General features: G+C 41.9%; 1 protein-coding gene across 2 annotated transcripts in view; it reads right to left on the bottom strand.

The window, feature by feature from the left end:
* The window catches only part of CRB2 (crumbs cell polarity complex component 2), a 64,580-nt gene that overhangs the window by 29,556 nt on the left and 11,230 nt on the right, over positions 1-23,794 (bottom strand). The window contains exon 1 of one of the 2 annotated variants that reach the window (XM_072353155.1): positions 8,022-8,308. The exons of the other annotated variant lie outside the window; for it this stretch is intronic. Coding sequence (XP_072209256.1) covers positions 8,022-8,094 — 73 coding nt within the window. The 5' untranslated portion in view covers positions 8,095-8,308. Of the gene's footprint in view, positions 1-8,021; positions 8,309-23,794 lie in introns of those variants that run through there. 2 annotated transcript variants of the gene reach the window in all.

Below are 23,794 nucleotides of genomic sequence, written 5' to 3'. Positions count from 1 at the left end.
CGGAATCTGCCTGGAATCTCTGTAGCAATTAGTGTGGGAGCCCAGGAAACTATTCCCAATAGATTTACTAGACAGGAGATATGAGCTTTTGTAAACTTAATGAGTAACCAGCCCCAGCCTGCACTTTCCAGAGGCCAGAAGTACAGTCTGTGACAAGAGAAGAGCCTAAGACCACGAATGTGTTCAGAATGATTTCTCCGATTTGCAACAGAGTTCAACTACAAAGAAACTCACATTTATACAAACAGTCAGCAAGCACTGCTAGTGTAGAAGGCTGCAATCATCTCAAAGGCTGCGTGCACCATCTTCTGTTTCCATTATAAGCAGGCAGTCTAAACACTTCTTGCAAATAAGGATGCATAAAATTAATTTCATGTTACCTTCTCTTCCAATGTTCTTTCCCAGCACGTACACCTTTCTGCAGCTACTCTAATTTGGTTCATCGTATGACTGCATTGCTCAATGATGTGTATTAGTCATTAAGTCTTGCCCATGACATCCAAAACACTGAGTCAGATACAAAAGGGCTGAACTACGTAGATACCAAGTTAAGCAAATGTGAAGTTTCTTCAAGAGACAGAAGGCCTTCTTGGTTTACCAAAGACAGTAGCAAATTAACAGGTAAAATCCCAGTCTCCTCGAAGGTCACTACAGTTACCAACAACAGCAGAAGCTATCTTGTTATGTGTATTCATAACCAAATAGAATAACAGAATCAGTTATGTACAGGATGGCATAAAGTCATTTCTTGCACTACTACTCTATTAGATTTAGCTTCTTCCTATGACCAAATGTTACTTGAATTAGGTCTAAAAGTGATGACATCAGTAGGACCTGAGACCTCACTGTGGAGAAAAATGATCCCATTTTCAAGATTAGTTATTAATAACCAGCTTACGTTATCATATTGATCTGCAGATTCTGATTCTGTATGCCACGGGTCTCAATGGTTAACAAAATTTCTTTCTCCTGCTTTCTGTATTTTATCTTCTAATTGTAAATTTAAAACATTCTTGGCCTCAGGCAGAAGAGGCAGTTGGATACACTGAAGGCAGAGCCAAGTTGAAAGCAAAACCCCTTTTTACTACTTCCCAACTGTTCTAAGCTCTTGCTGAACAAGGCAGTGGTCATTACAGGAAATGCTGCACCTCTTGGAATTGAAAATCAAACAGGTCATTAGCAAAGGCTCCTTTCCACTCCTTGTGAGAGCTCTTTGGCTGGAGATGCTTCAAGCATAACACTGGAATCTTTCCACATCAAAAGATGTACATTACCTGTGTGCGTCAATTAACCTTTTCCCTTAACAGACTGATGCTAGGCAAGGAGAAAGGTCATTACTAGAGACAGTAAATTTCTCAAAGCAAGAAGAAGGCTTTGAGGAGAGAACTCAAAGCCTTAAGTGCCCAGGAGAACCAAGCAGTTGGCTGCTGGTAGGGATGCCCAGGCAACATTAGCTGAGATCCTGAAGTAGAATTGCTCACAGGACATGGATGGAGCAAGCTGAAGAAAATGCAACTTTATGTCACATGAAATATAACGGAACCAAAATCGCTTCAAATTATTCATTGTACTGTAGCTTGCAGATAGTTAACCATGCATTTCCCCTGCCCAGTAGAGGCTGCAGGGGCACTAACCCTAATGTTGTGCTAATAAGCACAACAGAAAAATTAGCCTTTCCTGCTACACAACATACTGACCATAAAAACAGGCAATTCAGACCAGGCTGTTTTATGAGAGTAGCCACCAAAAGGCAGGAGTTCATAACTTTCCACAGAAGCCGTTGGTTCTGGATCAACAAAGACATTCAGGATTTCTCCTTTACCTTTCACAGGAATAACACAAATCAGTGACAATTTTAAGTGAAAAAACATGAAAAAAAAAATAAAAATGAAGTAGTGCTGTACTGCAATCCTACTCTGAAATGAAACTGGAGAAGACTACAGTTTCTTTGAAGAACACGTTCCAGGCATTTAGGGTTGGATTAGGAGGGACTTCAAAGGGCAACAGTCAGATATAAAGCATTCCTTGAGCTTTCTCAGGATAGGTCTGGTTTTACACTTTAGAAATAGCTGACAAAGGTTCTCCCTGAAACATGCAGTTTGTGACCTTTTCTATCACTTTAAGGCAAATGAGTTGTTTTTTTTGCCAGGCTTTGTTTTAATAATTGACTTCACTCAATTTATACTTGATAACTTTATTAAATGTTCTTGTCAAATGGCAATTACAACATTCAGGTATATATCAATAAAATTAGAAGCAAGAAATTAACAAGACAGCAGGCAGCCTGAGACCCCTGCAGGAGTTCACCATCTCTCCCCTGAGAGTTGGGAGGAATCTCTCGCTTCACTGTGCCAGGACAAGGTGCCCTGCAATGCCAAAGAGCTGTGAGAACTCAGAGACTGTGGGAGGAAGATGCCCTTCAAGGCTGCTGTCCTTTTAGTTAAAAAAAAAAACACCACAACTGTAGCTTTGTTTATTCTGTTGTCTTACACACTTTGAAACCTCTGCGGTAACTGTCCCACAGCATGAGTTGCACTGAAATCAGTTCTTTCAGATTTCCCAGTCTACCCCAAACAATTGCTAAGATAATACACTGAATGTATTCACAGCTCGTGATGTGTTACTCACTGCCTTGTATCTTCTGGTTTTGCTTTTCACAAGTTTGGTTTTTGAAGGCCTGAGGAAACTATGACAGATATTGGATGCTTATGGGCTGGGGATACACCTGGCCTCATGGCAGATGCTCAGTACCACACCTTCATGGAAAAAAAAAACCCTAAAATTTAAAAAAATAAATAAATAAATAAATCTCTTTCTCTTTCACTTTAATTTTAGCAGTTCAAGCTGTTGCTTCACATGGCATCCCTTAACTGTCACCGACCATACTCACTGATAACTGACTACCTTAAAGGTGCCCTAGAGGCCACTTAACATTCCAAAAGGGAAGTGGCATGCCTGGTGTTGAGATTAGCCCAGAGATTACCTTGCTTCCTTCTCACTGAAGGACAGCACTGATGCACAACCAATGCTGTGACTGCTTTTTTCCCCAAAAGATATTTTATGCCTCATTCAAATAAGACAATATTTTCTCAACACACACCGAAAAAATGATGATCAGAGTCAGCGGTAACTACTGAAGATCTTCCCCTCTGAACACCTGCTCACACATGTGCACAGCACGCACAGTACATTCTCATCTTGTCACTTTCTCCTGATTATAATCTCTCATAAAAGTATCCTTAATCATAGACACAAATGCTGCAAGAGTCAGGATACCAGAGAATTATTTCCTGATGTGGCAAGAACATAATGTGAGCTTAGGCAAGTCAATTGAATTTTCTGTATCAGACTGTCCAACCTTTGAAATATATACAAGTGTTTATTTTCACCAGCATCCTGTAAGATTAAACTATGCAAATCTAATACTTTAGAGGTATTAGTGAATTAGGGAAATATAAAGTTGGATTTTTCCCCTCTCGATAGTATTTTTGCACATGACATCGTTACTACAACCACCGAGCAACAGGAGAAATGATCACAGAGAAGGGCATATTTTGTTTCCTGTTTCTGGATTCACACACATTTTCAGTACTTCCAGGATCTGAACGTTCACCCACTTCTCTGATCTGCCTGAACCATTTCAGGAAGCAGGCAATGCCTAGCAGGAGGAGGCAGTCCCTACAGCCCTGCCTGATGGGCATTTTACCCAGACTACAGGAACACCAATGACAGAAGGACCTGTCCTTCCTGTCTTTGGGTCAGCCCCAAGGCAAGCTGTCTGAGACTAAAAGATAAGAATCTAGACGGGTCCAATTTTTCTCATCCACCTCAGCTTTTCTCTCCCAGGAAGCCAGTACAATTCACATCACCCAGATGAAAAGTGGGATGTAAAATGTCAAACTGAAGCTGCAGAGCTTTTAACAGGTAACCAGGCTACTTGTCTAACCAATAGCATTTCCCCAAGTCTGAAACCAAGTACAGCAAGAACACACATCATGCTCCTCAAGGACCTATTTATGTGAAGGAGTCCCAAAAGGAGGAGAAAAGAGATTACATGCTTCGTCTCCTCAATTAGCACTTTTGTTTTCTATTAAGCAAGTTCTACCAGACAGGATTTAGACGCAGTCTCCTCTATTATTTTAATGATATACTTTGGGAAAAGACTGCTTATTGCCTACAAGTTGTAATTTATGTTTCTGAAATTATTATTCATCCATTATGCATTAAGTATGTTTTGTGCAAGGATTTGCCCTGTTAAGTTCTTTGACTTCCAGGATATTTTACATCTTACCCTTGATGATTATCATCTTTGATGAAAATTTATGGCAGACTCAAGAAGAAAGGGGTTTCCTTCAGGTATATTTCAGCAGCCCAGTTTGCTATAACAACTTGAAAAAAGACAAGTTACAACCAACTGTGAGAAAAAGAGGCTTCCAAACAGCAGCCCCTAACTGCACCACAATAACTGAGCTAGAGGAATCCTCAGAGTCTAAACTGCATAGGCCCAAAAGCTCAGCCCAATGCAGCGCTCACCCCTGCACGTTTCCTGCTTGGGAAAGATACCAAGGGCAGAAGGGGCACTCCTCACCTCAAGCAACAAGGAATTTAGAAATCAGAGAATGAAAAAAGGAACAGAAAGAGTTATGTTTCCATGACAACAGGAATGCGTGTGCTTATATTAGCAAATCCCTGCTGACCTCTGCTGATCTTTCCCTGTCCTGGTCAGTGTAAAGGATTAGTGGCAGGGTGCACGCTGAGACCTGTTCCCAGATTCTCAACAGAAACAAGGCCTGGGCAAGCCTGAAAAGGGGCTTTAGCATTGTGTTCCCTTTCTTCCTTGCTAACTTCAGAAGCATCTGCTATGGAATGTAATAACTGAATGAAACCGAACCCTTCCTTGTGAAGTATCTTCAGTTTACCGGTACAGGGAACACATAAGGACTATGAGCAGGCACTTAATGCATCCTTACAAGCCCCATGTCACTCTCAACACAGGACAATGTTGCTAGTCTCAATACAAACTATGTTTTGGGGTGTTCCTAAGTTGTCAGCCTACCTCATGCATTGTTTTTCTGTGTTATTGGAGACCAGCAGGTTCCACACAACATTTACATGCTAAGTTTTTGTTATGGCAAAGCTATTTCATGGCAGATATGCACAAAGACTATTAGCATAAAGTATTCACGAAGAATTCATAAAGGCCTCGACCACTAGATCTCCATGAAGACAAGCATAAGATGTGGCTCATTTTCCTACTGTGAAAAATGCATAATATTTCCCCCATCAAAGAAGAAGAATGCTGATTCCTGCCTCTCTCCCACCCAGCTTACCCAGTGAATTGCTGAAAGGTGCCAAATGGTGAGCAGCATCAGTGCCAATATTATGGCCTGAGGCATTAACACCATTAGTAAGAAGTACCACTTCAGGGAATTAAATTTACTCTTAACACAGAACAAATAGCCAGCTAGATCTTTTTCATTATCTGTTCAATGTTTTAACACACATCTGAAGATGTACCTTCTATTATCTTGCTTCTAACACCTGGAGAAAGACACTAGTTATAAATAAATGTTTTATGATACCATTGAATATATTGCCACAGTAACCCTTTGATCATCTGTTCTTAACTCACTCCTTTATTTCCCCTTGATAAACACTCCTCCAAGCTAACTAACCTTCATGGCTTACGCATTCTCTGATCTCTCAGCCATTTCCACAGATCAAATACAGAGACGGGGGTTTCCTGTGTACTCAGTTAACCAAAATGAGTCATAAGATTTAATTTCCAATTCTTATTTCAATATGTTGACAATCAACAAAGTTGGAAAGCTCATATTTCTTTGTTCCCAGGTTTAGAAGAGAGTGTGTGATTTAAACTAACTGTGTGTCTGAGCTATTCTCAAGAGCCTGCAAGTAGAGCAGACAGTGAGCCGCCCAAGAAAAGTTTTGTCTGCACGTGCTCTCCCAATAGGCATCCAAAGCATGTTCCAGGCCAAAGGTATGTGAGTTACTGTGCTTGCTGGGGAAACAGGAATGAGCAGACACTTGGTTTTGTTCTCCAGAATCTACTATGCTCTTCAGAACACAACAAATTAAGCTGAGAGCTATTCTGTTCATTACACAGAAAATTGCAGTGAAACTGGAATGACGTGCAGAGTCTGTTCCACTCCCTCTGGAGCTTATTTTAAACAACTGGAGATAGCGTGGGTCTGGAAGCAGAGTGCTCTTATGGTTACAGCTTGCAATTGACCATCCGGACAACCAGAATTTTATCAACACATTCTCAATCAATAACTTAAGCCACTCTGTGCTACAATGACGTTCATACCTAGCCAATTAAAGTAACTAAAATAGTCACATGCCTCAGAAGGGCAAGGAAAAACATTTCCTTCCTCATGGCCTTAGAAGTGCTACAGGTGCTACAAAAATTCCACCATTCAGTACAGTTACAATCTGGTAGAATTCCCCTTGCAAAATAGGAGAGGGCAGAGACTGGCAAAGCAGCTTTCCTTGAGCTTCCCTGGCTGTACTGAGAGGTGTCGCCCACCTGCACTCCAAAGGACATTCTCAGTAAATGACTGTTCCAGAAAAGAGTTTCACCCAAAAGCTGTGAGTGCAACGATCAAACAGCACAAAACCCCAGAAACATGCCAGTTTCCAGCAGCCCCATACTGAGCAATACAGTAGGTGCAATGGGCCTTCCTTCTGCACAATACAAAACCACCATAATTGCTTCACACTTCAAACCAGTAGCTATGGTTACTAGATACAAAAGACAATCCTGCTGCTTCCCTGTGGCCAGAGGAATTCCAGGCACTTGGAGCCCACACAAAGAAGCTGGTACAAGGGAAACAAAAAGGAATCCAGACTAAAAGTGAAAACCAAAACCAGTCTGACTTTCATAGTATTAGTCAGACGTGACCAGAGCAAAGTAAATTTAGGGAGGCTTCAGGAGAAAATAAAGACCGAGAGGAATGAAAAGAAAGCTGAAAACCTTATCCAACACTCAAAAAGAACATCAGCATCATCCAGTGCCATGAGAAAAACCCAAATACAGCGTTCAGCAGGTATCAGCAGCAAGAAGGCGCTTTGACCATATTTTTTACCCTTCCTTTTTCACGTCACTCATCACTGTTGAGTGGCAAACAAACAGGAATTTACAGACAGGTACTGGCCATGCAGTGCTGAGAGCAGGAGGAGGCCAGTTCAATCCCAATCATATTTTCCAGTAAAAGGTTAGACACTTTCCCGACATGACCTTATAATCCCCAGATGACTAAAACAGATGTCTAGGCCCAGCAGATCACCAGACACCTATTCCAGAAGAAACAAATCTCTTTCTTATAGAGCCTAACAAATTGTACACAAAGGTGACTTCTGAAGCACAGACACATTCACATGGACTTGCACAACGTCAATATGCTACGGGCTATAAAATAAGCTTTCAATGTGGAAAAAAACAATGAAAGACAATCAATATAACATACGCTGTTACATCATCACTTCTTGTGCTTTCTTCAAAATTTCTAAGGGAATTCTCATGCGCTGTTTCTTCCTCCACATTTTGTACCACAGATGCCTGACACTTGAGCACGCCGGTATATTCCCCTATATATTATCCTCTTTAGCTTTGACATCTCTCTAAAATATATAGAATTGGAATAAAGCTCTTTATTTCTTCTGTGCGGGCACAATGGTGAAATCTATAACTTTTCAGAGGAGAAAATATCAGCTGAGTACTTAATTACATGGAAGTGCACACACTTTCAGCTCTAGAGGATAAATTCATTCACATGTGCACAGGGAGAATGACAAAAGGAGACAAGAAATAAGTAAAGGGAAAAACTTATCTACAACAGAATGCCTTTTATCTTCCTGATAAGAAATTTTCAGGCTCCATCTAATTGTGAGGGTGACATTTTGTCGGGTTACCTTTACAACACAAGGGCAGATCACAGACTTGATCCAAAGTTACTGCATATTAGCTGGGTAAGAATTAGGCACAGAAGACAAAAACTTACCCCAGAATAAGAGGAAAAGTGGCATCAGGAGAGCAGCATTGTATACCCTGGATGTAGTTTTCTTTAATTCCATGACAAGTCTAAGAGTGGCTGTTCTAAAAACCTCAGGGGAGAAACAGCAGTTGCAAGCTACTGATTACCAGCTCTCCCCACATCACGGATTTCAGAAAGTTTTCTCTACCCCAGGCACCCACTCCATACCCCTCCGAACTGGGGACTAGCACTAACACCGTGGACAGAGTCCCTGTTCACTTTGAAATGCTTTACTCATGTTCCTGGAACACAGAGAAAATGCTGCCTGGATCACATGGATTGAACTGCACAGGGCAGCACAAGCCGGATTTACAGGCACAGCAGCTGAAGCTCATCCATGCCCCCAGTCAGAAAAGAGTCCCAGGCTGTCAGAGGTAGCAGGAAATTGGATAACTGGGAGAGTCAAGGTATAAGGCAAAAAGAAAATGGGTTCCCAGGTGTTTTTCCTGCTTTTTGAACTCCCTCCACAGGGAAAGGAACCTTGTATCTCCATCGCTGCCACTGGAGCTCAGAACTGTCCTGAGGACTAAGGGAGGGCTGAGGACTGTTTCTAGGATGCAGGTTTCTATACAGTCACTACTTGAATTCCAGGTGAAGATCTTTAATACTTTTCCAATAAAAGATGGCTTGTTCAAAGTCAAGTCAAAAGCCAAAAAGCCTCACTATTCATTGCAAAGAGCAGAGACATCAGCCTTCACTGCTGCCTCATGAGATGTGCGAACCCACAGAATACACAAACTCACAAAAAGTAGATAAACCTTCTTTTCCTAATTAAGGAACAAGTGCAGAGATCAACAGAAGTATCTGAATATCACAAGCAGCAAAACACACCTCCACACTTAGACGTGCTTATTTTTAGAAGTGGAAAAAATCAACAGCATCCATTGCCTTATGGGAGTCACTGGAAACAGACAGAGCTCACACTCAATTGTGACCTGCTAAATACCTCTAAACCCACACCACAATTGGATTAAATTAACCCTAATGAGAATTACGTATATTGCCTCACCCCTCCACTGACAACTAAAAATAGAAGATGCCATACAAATTCCTAGTTTAAAAGAAGAGGGCAGGAATTGGTGCAGACCAGCCTGTACTGTTTACCTAATCCAGAGCTTCATCAGTTTCCCTCATTCCCAAACTCTTAGCAATACCTGTGCCACACTTCAAAAGCAAGTGTGAAACTGATGACAACATAGTTCCACATTTTAGACAAGTTACACACTAAAATACGGACTCCTTCTCACAGACATTCTGCTATTAAATAGAGAATACCAGAAATAAGCTTCAGCCACAAGGTATGAAGAGGTAAAGAATTCAACAACACCCAAAATAAACTCAGATTCACACAAATTTCCCCAATTTTAACTTGAAAACACAGGGTAACGTGCAACAGAATAAAGACACTTCCAAGTTGGTATATTTAAATGCTAAAACTGAAAGTAAAAGTAGCTAAAAATCAGGAGAAGCCTCTCTTAGGGTCTTACGTGAGGGTACAAAGCTGAATGTGAAACTACAACAGTGGTTGGAACTAAGGTGTGAGGTTTCCCAGTGCTTTTGCTGTTACGTGTTTGCTGACTGTGGGATCTTACCTAGCAAGAAAAAAAACCCAAAAACTAAAAAGACAGCCACCTCGTAAGAACCTGATGAAAGCAACAACAATCCTGCAATGGGCAATTTATATTATCTGCACATCCTTATAGAACAGACAGGATGATGGACCAATGCAGTGAAATGGATTATTACTACATTGTTTTTACCTTCAGTGCAGAGGGCAGGATAGTAACAGCAAGAACATTTTCATTACCAAAACACAGACACAAATGGTTTGGCTCACTTAGCTGACTTGGAATGCTCCAGAGATGATATATCACATGTTATCAACCTTATCTGGACCACTCCGTTCCCATCTCCATCTCTGGTGTCTTCAGTCTGTTTTCTCAAGATCAGCCTCACTGAGGTTTTTTTTACAGCCACCTCAGCCATCTGGAACTCATTTCTTTCTCTTCAGATTCTCATTTTGCTGTCAAGGACTTAACCAAGCACTGACACATGCAGAACCTTTTTGCTCATATTTTTTTTCTGCCTCACCTGCGTAAATTGCACTGCTCTAATTTTTCACACTGCACTTTTTCCAGATCAAAGCATATACGTATGAATCCACTGCACAGCTAACATGGGAAGAAACCACTACAACCCCGGACAGAGACCTGCTGCATGCTAGCAAGACTCAGAACAAAGCAAACAGTTTAGCTGAGGCTAAACTACTAAGAAGGCCAAAAGGAACATTATTGGTGGCTGGGTGCATTTGAGATGATGTCTCATGCAGCAGCTTCCTGTGCAAACATGCAGTTCTTACTCCAGAGCCTTCATCTAGTCAGCCACTGTAATACTGTTGGGTTCAAACCAAATTGCTTATATGGTCATTTTATCAATAATATTATACCTGTAGGAATGCTCTAATATTTTTGATGCTACTATTTCATGCATTTGCCACAACAGGGTTTGGATTTGAGCTACCTGGGAAGTCCCTGCAGAATGCAGTTCCCAGCTGAAGGCTTCCACAGACAAGAGGTGTCACAATCTCATGTTTGTACTGCTGCCAGACATTGTGAATTCTGCAGTGCAGAGTGTGTTAGGGGGGATGATTCTCCTAAAAAGGGTTGGTTTATTCTCTACAGCCCCTGATAACACCTCCATAACCTGCTGGGACTTAAGGTTCATTTAGCATCGCTCTTTGCTCAAACTGCTAAAGTCTACATGGGTTATAAGATACCTTCTTTCATTATAGTAAATAAAATACCTTAATCTAATGCCTGCATCCAAGTGTATTAAAATTTAATTTTTCAACATTCACAACTGCAATTGTATGGGATTTTGCCAGCATAAATGGCAGACCTCTTCTGTGCTGGGCCCTTGGGCTTACAAAAACCAATGTGGGTATTAACCAGCTTAGTCCAATTAAAGGACCTTAATGCAACTTTGCTAAGGCCCTGATTTGTTAGGCTTGACTACATCTGCAAAGAAAGAGCACAATTGGGTGGATTTGTTATCTAAAGAATAAGCTGCAAGTCCTTAGTCATCCTTGCTAAAGCCTTCCCCAAACTGGCCATGGATTGTGCTACCACTGCACTACTGCAGTCCAACGTCACTATAATCTGCTCTTTAACATAGTATTAAAATTAGAGCCAAAGGACACAGCTGCTTTCGTCTGTGTAACACTCATTACCGGAGACTTAAGGACAGCAAAACAGCAAGGCTTCTATTCTCAGCTGGTAGGCAGGAAACTTTGCAAGCCGGAAATGCATGCCATGAAAATGGGGCAGCAGCAGGCAAGCTGGATTAGCAGAAAAGAGAGGGTGCAGGTTTGGGGTACCCAGCAGAACCTGTTTTCTACATTCTGTACTCGTCTGTAAACTTTCTGGAAAACAATCCTATTCATTTTTCTACAAACAGTTCAGAATGGACTGCACAGTGAAGTACCTACATAAAAAGTCAATGCTTTCAATTCTAAGAACTATGTATACTTGCACATACTGCACCGCTTTTCCTCACACAGGTGTTAAATAATCTGCTAATATTACAGACTGTGTGATATGTCAGTCAGTGTCACAGACAGAAGCTGGTAAGAATGCAGTTGTTCACACCTCCTGCCTGTGTACATACTGTACTGAGAGAGTCTCACCTCTCCCTCCCTACAGCTCTGGAACCTCAACACAAATATTCCACTGTTCTGAACTGAACAATACAACACAAAAGAATCACAATTTCCCCCCCTTTTTTCCCCCCTCCCTGTTTTCCTCTAAGTGTTGTTAGGCACAACTCCACGTGACTGCAGACTTGGAACTGGGCATGTTGAGCTACCTAAGAAAGAAGTTTCCAGTTCCACTCAAAACAACTGTGAGGAAAATGAATAAATAAACAAACCAACCAGTGTTTCAATACACTCTTCTGCTCTCAATCACAGTGGAAAGTGCAGGGTACATTAAAAAAGACTTCAGGCTTTGGAATTCCAAGCCTACAGACAGGCCAATTTCACAAACTGAAAGGTTCACACACAGTTTGATGTAACACAGATGAGGTCATTCTTGAGGGCTCACTGGGGTCCAATCTCCCAACGTCTCCTCCTGTAAGACAGCTCCCCTTACAATTCACATCAGCAATTTTCCACTTGGCCACTAGATGTCCCTTCTGCACTGCACAAATTCACACAAAGACTGAAAATAATGTACTATGCATCACCTGTGCTACCGAACAAACACGACTAGAAATATCCTGAAATGCAGCAGGACTGTGCCAAGGCAACACCCTGAGCACTGCAAGGCCCACTGCACCATGCACACACATGACAGACAAGCCAAGAAAAAGCTCTGTCTGCAAGTCAAAACTTGAGAGCTGCTGCTAAAAGAATCACACGTTTTCAGTCTCAATACATCCTAATCACGCCTTTTAGACATAATAAACTTAATTAACTACACAGTATCTAATATATGACAGTGATCATTCTTGGACAACAGCAAATAAACTGCCAACATAAGAAGACATCACAAAAAGGCTGCTACTTCATGCTACGTAACAAGTGAATAGAGAAACATGAGGGATGGAAGGATGGTCAGAACTCTGACCCAGCCTCACTTTCCTGAAACACGATCACGATTTCATAGAGAACCATAGTGTAGAGGAGGAACAGCAGCCCAGGAAGACACAGGTGGAGCAAACATTTATGTGTGGGAGTTTCACAGAACGATCCGTGCGGGCAAAGGCTGAACGCAGCAAACACGTTATGGGAGGCTGGCAGTGTCCCGCTCCGCACATCCCGGCCATCCGACGCCACCGCGCGGCACGCGGCTCTCCCTGCAGTGATGCACCAGCGACCTGGAGCGGACAAAGAACAGCTCGTGTCTGCGGTACAGCTTCAAACGAGGGAAAAAGTCTCCGAAATCTTACTGAGAAACTGGGACAACACTGAATCCTCTTAAGAAAAATGGCATCTTAACAAATTTCTTCTAACCACTGTTACCAGCAAATTCTGAGAAGACACCTTTTTGCCATAGGTCTGGAGTTAGGATTCGAGAGGACAAAACTGAAGCAGACTTCCTAAAGCCAGAAATCATCTGCTCTGTATTGCAGTACTGGCCACGTGGAGATCATTACAACACGTCTCATCTCAGAAAAGCGCTAGAACTATAACAATAATATCCAGTACATGCAGAGAGCCTTACAGCTTCTTCTCCAGCATATGAGCCCTTTCAAAACATACACAGATGAGGCCATAGTAAAGATGGAGCCAAGCTTCTGCCAAGTTATCTCTAAGAGAAGTTGCAGAAGTCAGGCTCTAACCAATGCATGCAGCCTTTGATCTCCGTCAGGCTCTGTCGGAGCTCTGTAGGTCAACTTGGAGGCCCTTTGATCCTCTTTCCCGGCTCACAGCTGCCCCAGTGGAAGCCGGCCCCTTGCAGGAGGCCTCTCTGGGCAGCCGGCGCTCACAGGAAGCAGCTCAATGACTGTCAGAGGTGCCGGGCAAAAGATTCAGCAAGTAAAACGCTGCGGCAGGAGGCAGCACGTGTCCAAGACGGTGCCTGAATCCAAGACAGTTTTGAAGCTGTGTTGAATATTTACTATGAGATCGTTTTTGTCAGAATGCTCCAATGCTCCCAACCGTCCCTTGTTGCTGAGGAGTGCCACTTAGAGAGACGCTTCCGGGCCACTCGGGGGCAGTGCCGAGCAGTTTTCTGACCTACAAGCCAAAAACCAGCTCCGAGGCAACCTTCTAAATTAGCATGTTTGTTGCAACTGTCTGCATTGCTGGCAACCCTGGAGCGACGCCAATCCCCAGGGCGCTTAATAGGCTTCAGGGGAAAAGCTGAATGCTCAGGCAGAACCAACGCTGCCTGCCATCAAAGCCAAAGCAAGGAGTATACAGGTGATCCCTGCAGCAGAGCCCAGGGGAAAGGAGCATCCTAATAACAGAAAAGAAGGCCAACGCAAGGGGGAGAAAAGGGAATTTTGGAGATGAACAACAAACACATGGAGCTGCACCAGGTGAGCACACAGTGAGCATGTTCTGAAACAGCCCAGCCCGAGTCCCATCGCATGCCATATATGATGTGGGTACCAAGAAAAGCACACCTCTGAAAACTGCATAAACCAGCAAGCATTGCCTCATTTGCCTTGCAGGAGTAACCTCTGATCTCTCACAGCCATCATGCACACAGCAGGCTCTGTAATGAAGCCTCCACAGAAAACAGGGCATGTTCACCACAGCAGGCGCGGAGACATAACATGGATGCAGACCACAAATCTGCCAAATATTGAAGAGTTTTCTCCTGGATGACAAAGATGTGGGGTTTGCTTTTGTGCATCTGCACCTTAATCTGTTATTCTTGCACACTTAATTAAGCCTAATCCCTCAGTGCTTTTGCAGTAGCCTTGTTTGTACCTGGACAAGGGTAGGCTGAAGCTTTTAGGAGTTCAGCGCTTTTTTCTCTGCCCTGAGGGAAGCTCTAGTTTATATTAGTTCTTTTAGGGAACATGGTTTGTGCACATTTTCTACATCATTTCTTCCAACAGTAGGCAAAGCAAGTTCCTGCTGAGCTTTTGCTAAAAGGTAATATTGATCTGCAACAGAAGCATCTGAATCTTTAGCTCTGCTAACTGGTGAGCTGAATGTGCACACGAGATCATCAATATGTCTGAAACAACAACTGTGTGATGGACTTACTGGAGCAGGTCCAGAGAAGGGCAACAAGGTTTGTGAAGGGCTTGGAAAATCAGCCCTATGAAGAGAGGCTGAGGGAGCTGGGCTGTTTAGTTTGGGGAAGAGGAGGCTGAGGGGAGACCTTATTGCTCTCTTCCAGTATTTGAAAGGTGCTTGCAGTGAGAGCAGGGCAAGGCTCTTCTCACTGGTGATGTGATGAGGGAAAATGGCCTCAAGTTGCACCAAGGTAAGTTTAGGTCGGATGTTAGGAAACACTTCTTTACAGAAAGGGTAGTTAAACACTGGAATGGGCTCCCCAGGGAAGTGGTTGAGTCACCATCCCTAGATGTGTTTGAGAGCCGCTTGGATGCGGTGCTCAGAGATATGATTCAGCAGAGCATTGTTAGAGTTGAGGTACTATGGTCAGGCTGCGGTTGGACTTGATGATCTTTGAAGTCTTTTCCAACCTGGGTAATTCTATGATTCTAGGGGGGAAAAACATGGAAGCAGCAATAGAACACATCTGAGACAGAAGAGCCCATATACACAAGAGGACCCAGAAACTTACAGTATTGAGTGATGTCAGCAGATGAAAGCAAACACACAGGGAACTACTTTCTACTTTTCCAACCTATTTCTGAACAAATCCACAGGAACAGAGAACTGGTAAATCCTTGTAAGAGCACAACGGTGGCTTCACCAAGAGTACAAGTGTTTCAGTAAGAGAAAGAATAAGCACCAAGGCAGCTCTCTTGGCCAGAAACATGTAAGGCTTCTGATGCTGCATACAAAATAAGAGGATGGATCCAGAAACTTCCCAAGAACTATGGCAAGAAACCTGGAAAGAATTCTAATATTTTAAATCAGATGTGTGATGCCAGTCCAGCCTTGCCATCCACCAACGATATATATCTCTGGAAAGAAACATGATAATTGACAGCTCATTGGAACACTATCCACTTTATGCCTGAGAAACTCCATTGCAACTAAGTCACCCCTATATTTATCACAGCAAGAAGCAGCATCTTGTATATTTAAAGAAGATTCCATGCCAAGGCCAATTTGCCAGAAAAATTTATTGTGCTTGAATGCCCTATGAGATGGAAGCCACAAATCTGACAGTTTAAATTCTCCTTTGCTTTGGGAGTGGGTGAATATACCAGCCTGGCTATACTGTTTGAGTATATGGTTGGGATGAATCTGCTTCCAATTCAGCTTTAGCTCCTCCTCTTTCTATTAAAGGACTTGACTTCAGAAAAATTTCCTTTCAGTATCTGTAACCAGAAAGCAAGCCAAAGTATAGAAGGACAAGCTTCCTGTTATAGTAGAACAGTGGCAGAAAATTAATTTCACTCCATGATATTTGGATCATTCTCTGGATCTTTAGCTTTGCTGGCTTGTACATTCAGTGAGTCACAGATGTTTGGTAAGAGCCTGTCAATGCTTTTCAGAAAAAGCCTTTGGCTGAAAATGTAAACTCCATTTGATCCTAAATCTTTTTTTAATGCATGACTCTGAACCAAGGGGCTTTGCATATTTCTGCTAGTCTCACTTCTAAAAGGTCAGGAGGGCTATGACTCTGGAGAAAACGGAATCCGAGAAGCAAGCAGAAAATCTCTTTAGATGTGTGTGTTCTGAGAAAAAGATAAAATCACTGTCCATCGGGGTAGACGAGACTAAATGGGAATATCTCCAATTCTGGTTCTACCTCTCTCTGCCAAGCTTGTCAAACCACAGGTTCCTTTTCCTTCTGTATTTTCTTTTATTCAGACCAGACAACATAACATGAAGATTAAACATTACACAGTGCCCAGTATTTCTGAGATTTTGCAGATTTATCTGGTTTTAAAAGATACAAAGACCATCGGCAACACTACCAACTATAGGGGCTATACAACATTCCCTCCTGTAACCCAAGGCATACTGTGACTTCTCTGAAACCTTGAATGAAATAATGACTACCTTGAGGGCTTTTTTGTCAGAAAGCCTTAACCCCAAGCAGCACTCAAAAAGTGCACACTTATGTGAATGATCCAGCACTCTGACTATAGCAACCAACTTTCAATAATACATCAATAAGAAAAACGTTAAAACCAAAACGCACCGGTGAAAACTAGGAACGACAGCACATTGTTTTTCTGCCCTGGAACAGTCTCCTCTCTTTCATCAAGTGCAGTAGGAGGTTCTGTCCTACAAACACAATTTTAAAATTGTGAATTCATTCTTGCCTATTAAATACTTCACTGCAGCTGTACACTAGTCCCATTTTCCTTGTTTACCTCCCCTCAGTCACTAAGCTCTACAGACAATTTCTGTTAAAATCATGACATTAACACCTTGTATTCCCACCACAAAATCTCCACTGTAGTTAAAGCTATGGTGAAAGTCACAGCTCCTCCTCTTCGCATGACTTTAAAGCACACAACCTGCCATGACACAAGCCAGTAAAAAGCCATGACCTGCTGATTCTGCCCAGCAGAGGACTCTGTCTCCTGCCTTTTCCTATTACTTCACACAGTCAGTATGTCAGTTATGAGCACAGTTTGTGGGCTGAGACAATCTCACTGCTTGGCCAAAGCAAGTACCTACCATTGAGGGACCAGAAGAACTGTTTTGAGCAATGACTCAGGAATCACCACAGCAGCACCAGACAGTTCCTCCATGCTCACTCATCCATCCTCAGCTGGAACTGAGACTTTGTGAGCGGGGAAAAAAAAAAAGTCAACAGAAACAAAAGAGTGAAATGGAATCTGTTCCATCAGTGACAACCTGGTAGGTGTCAGGTGCCCAACAGAGCCCAGCCAAGGACAAAGTTGTCATTCTCTATTAACTGTGGTGGGTTACTGGGAATTTCAAGCAGATGTTAATAGGATGAATACATACTAGTTGTACAGTCTCTCCCCTGCCCACCAAAAACATATTGATCTTCTGAAGCACACAGTTAGAACATCTAATAGCTCCAGTGGGAGCAGGGAAACACTCAGGGGACATAAAGGAAAAAGAAAAGGGTGCAAATATGCTATATGCTATACAGTTTTATCAGTCAAAACAGCTCTGGGGCATGCAGGGAATGTTAAGCTACTGCACATACAGACACATACTGAAGTAACACAATGCATGTGAATGGAAAAATAAATTTACAGAATTTGTAAGATTCTAATGGCTCTAAGATATTTCTTCTAGGTATTATGTTAGAAGCAGGAAGAGCCTAAAGAGGGGAAAAATCCACACAGCACAGTTCTGCTGGAGCAAAACTGTGTGTGGGAGGAAAAAACAACAAACAAAACAAGATAACATGCAGAGAATGATGCAGATGCTGCTCAAAAACAAAATCAAAGGGAAATTCTGTTTTAATAACCTTGACTGTTATTAGTAATGCAAATCAGGCCTTTGTTCTAAAAGGAAATCTAATTTCTAACCTGCAGTGTCTTTTCCAAATGCAGCACATTTGAAAGCTCCTTTTTAAACAAGGGCTTTAACCAGAAAACTTAATTCATTCTCTTTGCTTTGGTAATTAGTTCAGCATTACACATTCTGTCAGAAGTGAAACACTGTCCTCCATTTTGCACTAGAGGGCCAAATGGTCCAGTAGTATTATACTCTGCTCCACAGTTCTGATCCAGTTTGTTTTCTTCACCTCACAAAAGAATGCAGCTCTTGAAGGAGAGTGAGACTCCAGGATGACCAGACTGTACAGCACCTGCTTGTTCACAGGTATTTTTCATTTCTGTTAGCTACACAGACTAAGCTGCACCAACGGAAAGACTATTGTAAAGCTGACCAGTATAGTATAGTGACCAGCTGTATAGTGCCACCGTAACAGCATAACATAACTCTAAGAGCTCTGGTCTACAGCATTATATATCCACTGAACCACTGAGGATGCTAAGCAAACACTCTGAAGAGATAAGATTCCAGTTGTCCTGAGCTTCCCATTCTCTGACCACAAAACCACACTCTCATACCAAATGGGGAATGAAACTCAAGAGACATTTTAATCCTGTACCCCTGCTCTAATTAATAATCCTCCTTATCAATATTTGATGCAGTTGTTTCTGTGCCTCCTCTCACTATTACACTTTTCATAAAATGCTCTGAATTATGCTGATCTGTAGCAACATAATAGCAATGTCCTCCTTCCAAGGTAGTACACATAGAAATCATGGCATCTCCTTTCCTAACACAGTTCCTTTCCAGAATCCCATTTTGTGATTAGTCTATGAGACTGTCAGTTGTAGCATACGCAATTAGGTAACAGATTGTGAAAAGTTATGTAGACTCATCTCTAAATGAGGCTCCTGCTTCCTTCCCTGGCCTACTAGACTGCCATTTTATGGGGGAAAAAAAACAACAACAAATCATATCCCAAAACACATACAAATGCATAGATGCTGAGCACAAAAGAGGGCAGTTGTTGTGTGTACTAGCATGGAGAGCCATAATTAATAAGGTACACAAAGATGACAAGAAAAACCTACCTTTTTTTTTGAAAATTAAAGCACTGAGGAGTTGGGAGTGGATTAAACTATGCTAAACATAACAGAAGTGCCCACTCATCATCACACTCATTCATGTCACACAAACTTACTTTGATATGTACATGATTAGATATGCTATTGTGTTTGCATTTCCATGGGTTAAGAGTAACCTGCTGCTACCCAATCACTCACTGTTACAGTTCCACATGAGCACACCCTCTCTGCTTTGCATGCATAACTGTAAATTCAGTAACTCCCTAAACAGATGTTGTTCACATGATCAAGAATATTAATCCAGCAACTGGAAGTGATGATGATGATTACTTAGGCAAAAGGCAGCTCAAGAAAAACTGTATGCAGCTACATGAGAGTAAAGCATTCTCCAGTCCAGCTCTCACTGTTTACAAAGCAGAAGCCTCTTCAGAACATAAAGCCCATGGACAAAATTCTCCATCAGTGCAGAATTATTAAGTTTGGTTCCTGCTGCTGAAGAACTGAGACACAGGGAAAGGCAGTACAAACTCATGGAAATAGAACACGCTTTTACTATACTTTCTTCAGTCTTTCATTTCCAAATGTTATCCAAGGCCCTACTCACACCAAAATGGTCTGGCAGCTTTAGGTGGTGGAACATAAAGTTGAGATACTAAAATGAGAAGATTAAAAGAAAAGTAACAAAGAAGTGTTGAAGTGTTCACAGAACAAGGGGTAGAAGACAACATACCAGAACATGCCTGCTAGCTACTGAATGTCTTCTACACTTAGCATCTGACCCAAAGCCCAGTAAATTAATTAAAGATCCCTAGCAATTACAGTAGGTTTCAGTTCAGGCCCACCAAGATAACACTGCTAGGACGCTCAGTCCATCCACATTTCAGAAGGCTATGATAAACATTATACTGCCAACGTCTGTAGAAATTAAAGAGACAGCGTAAATCCTGAACAAGACTTGCCCAATGCACTAGAAATACAACATAATGTCAGCTTTATGGGACCTTCTAATCTCATCTGTTGTGTCTTTAAAGAAAGACACGATTGCATTTTTTTCACACTAATGATACAAGTACAGTACAGCAAACAGATGGAGGTGTCATAAGTGAAGTGTGAAAAAGAAAAAAGCGAGAGTCCCACTGCAGGAGATCATCATGCTGTGAAGTCCTGCTTGTACCGATCTGTCAGAAACATGGCTCAACTCCCACAGGCTGGGATAAGCAGTGGTATAAGCAGAAGTCCTTAACCTGAGAGACAAATGATCCCCAGGGATGGACCGGTTCACCACACCACTAAGCAACACACGCTGCAGAACTGGATGCGCCAATAATTGTGCTCAGCAGTGCTGCAGCCTGCAGACTAATGGCCTGGTGTTACAACCAGCTCTGCCATGACAGTGGGTACAGGAGCATTCATGCAGATTCTGGGTAGCAGAGAATCATCAGGTGACAAAAGTAACACTTTAGCCTTCGTTTTTTCCCCCACTTATCAAAATAGTTCAGGAAGTACAACAGATGAAATGTCCCACAAGCAGAAGGAATGAAATAACTATACGTTATCAACACACAGTGGAAAAGGCTTAGTTATAACCACATGAACTATCAAAGGCTATGGATCACCATCACGAAATACACAAGCAAGTTTTAACTGAGCACTACAGACTTTGAGGGAAGTACTGCTTTATCTACTAAAAATGTTAACAATATATTAAAATTTAGTCTTTTTGACAGGATGTCCTTTGCTACATCACTCTAAATGGTCACCTGTTCAGATAAAGCAGAAGCCCTTTCTGCCACGTGATATAAAAAGGACATTAATTTTTCAATTCTGCTTTTGAAGGATGTTTCAGGTATTGATTTTACCTCATGCTCAACATAATTGATGCTTTCTTCATAGCTACTAATCTTCTGGTGCTCAGAGCATAGAGAGGCAGCGTTTGCCATATTTTCGTGAAGTCTCTGAACAGTTTTGCTTGTTTTAAAACACAGTGTTCTCTAAACAGATCTTCAAAATGTGAATCTTTTTCTGTTCATCGGTGTCTCTTGGGGCCTTGAGTGGGTTGTGATAGCACAGACACTAGTTACTCAAAATAGTCTGTATCCAATCACTTTGCTTGGTGGTGATTAAATACACTAAATGTTACTCATCCAGTGTTTGAAACAAAAAGGCCCAGGGTGCCTAAGAAAAGCAATCCTTATAGAGCACTGCTCCCAGAACAGACCAGTGAGAAGTACTGCAGTGACACCCAGTCACAAGCCACTACTGTAAAGAGAAGAAAAACCAGAACAGAAGAGAACTGTGAGGAAGTTCAAGAGATAAGTATCTCTTCTGTAAAAACCTTTTTACTTCACATGTAGGACAATCTCAGTTGTAGAGCAGTATGAGAAAACAGATGTCATACAAGCTCTTCTTAAAAACGGTCCCTACTTTTTCAACACTCTGAAGGAAAAGACAAACAAAGGCACAGGCAAGGCAAACACCAACTCAGGCTCCCCAGGTATTTTAAATATACAAAAGTAAATGTGGCTTTATACTCCTTTAATTATACATTGCATCTGAATTATGTATTGAACAGAGAGCATACAGGAATTCTGGTGGAAAGAAACAGTACCGTGTAGTAATGTTTCCTCACCCAGGATAAGACATAAACATGCCCTCCACAGCTTTACTCTAGTTGAAATGAGTGCTACCATTCCCAGACAGAATCTCCACATCCATTCTCACTGCAAGAAATTTACTGTAGCTCTCTCAGAAGAACATTCACACTGCTAGTGAGCAAGAACTTCCTCCTATATCCTGCTTTTTAGACCAAGAATTGTTAAAGAATAACATAATACACTGGTACTTACCACCTTGAGTAGTGTGTTCAGTGTTGCCCCCCCCCCCACAAGACAGACATGGGAGCCCTAAAGCGTGTCCAGAGAATGGCAGTGGAGCAGTGAGGGGTCTGGAGCACAGATGTGATGGGGAGCAGCTGAGGGAGCTGGGATGGTTCACTGTAGAGGATGCACAAGGGGACCTCATTGCTCCCTACAACTCCTGACAGGAGGTGGTAGTGAGGTGATACCAAGTTCTGCCTATAACGGATATATTCATACACAGATTGGTTCATTGAGATAAAGACTTCTATATCCAGTCCATCCTTAAACCTGTCCCCTTCTTTCTTTTTTCTTAAATGTTCTTCATTTTAAACATGTATACCATACATGTAAATTATTAATTCTCAAAGATAGTTTCTCAGGTAGGTTTGTCATACTCATTTCAGCAGGCACACATCAACATGAAATGTGCTCCCCCACCCTGCTGCCTCTTTAGATTAGGGCTGCACCTCGTACCAGGAGAAATGCAGATTTTGTTTCACTCTGAGAAAAATATTCTGAAAATCCAGATCTACTTTTGTATTAAGAACCTTTCTGCTTTTGTCTTCTACTTTGCACAATGTCCTCCTTCCCTTGAAATGTGAACCACATAGGCAGGCTGATTAGCAGTGCAGCTTTGCTGCCAGGCCTCCTCTGGCTGGGTCCAGTGGCAGGCAGTGCTATCTACCTGCCACTTGGTGGCAGAGGCTAAATACCAGAATCACATTTCTAGTGCATCATGCACACTTACTCTCTGCTCAAGGTGACTCTGAAGATCACATCTTGCTACCTCATTAATTATTGCACATATTGAGATACAATTAAGGATACAAACAAACTTTTCTTTTTTTTTTTTCTCTTATTAATCACATTCAATTTTAGTAGAATAAGCAGAATTAGCTTGGGGGGGGGGTGGGTCTGTGAATTTAACACATTTATTTTCTGTTCTGAGGCATCATGTCTCATGTTAGTTAAAACATCAGACTTCAGCAGCTACCTTTTTAAACGAAAGAGCATAAGAAGTTCTTTGCTTGAAGCCAAAATTGATTTACTGCAGTAATCAAATGAAGTTTGTTCTACACTCCTCTTCCAAAGTTATCATGTCTAATCTTTAAGTCTTTAGCAGATAACTCAATTACTGTTTTATTTAGAGCAGCTCTAAACACAACATATATTATGTTGTGTGCTTTCTTTCACAACATGAATGAACAGGTGCTTCTTATTGCCTACTTCATGAAACCTAGCTTAACATCCCACTTCTAAGGAAGCAGTATCTTTTATCCCTCATATGCTGCAACAGCTCTGATTCTATGGCCACAACCTTCCTTTCCAGGAGAGGGGAAACTTCATGTCTTCAGCACCTTTGCCCAACACAGCAGTAAGCTGCAAGAGCTAGCCAAAAGAAACAGCTCTTGTTCAAGCCACAAGGACCTACCTGAACTTACATGGTATTTCCTTTCCTGCATCTGTGTTCTCCCCTTTTTGTTTCAGAATCTTTTCAAAGCCGTCGTAATGCTGACAGCCTCAGAAATACATAGAGCAGTAACCATCTTGTTTATTTGTAGAGGAAAGGGAATGGAGAATTTCCCATTGGCGGAAGGTCAGGGCTGAACACTACGAGCAGACTTGATGCCTAACCTTGGCCACAATACTCTCTACTTCCTACAAATGTGGTACCTCAACCTTTACTCTTTTCTGGCCACATCTCCAACTCCA

This window comes from Excalfactoria chinensis, chromosome 18, assembly GCF_039878825.1.
Source record: "Excalfactoria chinensis isolate bCotChi1 chromosome 18, bCotChi1.hap2, whole genome shotgun sequence".
Classification (NCBI taxonomy): domain Eukaryota; kingdom Metazoa; phylum Chordata; class Aves; order Galliformes; family Phasianidae; genus Excalfactoria; species Excalfactoria chinensis.
This window is presented reverse-complemented; position numbering and strand designations above follow the sequence as displayed.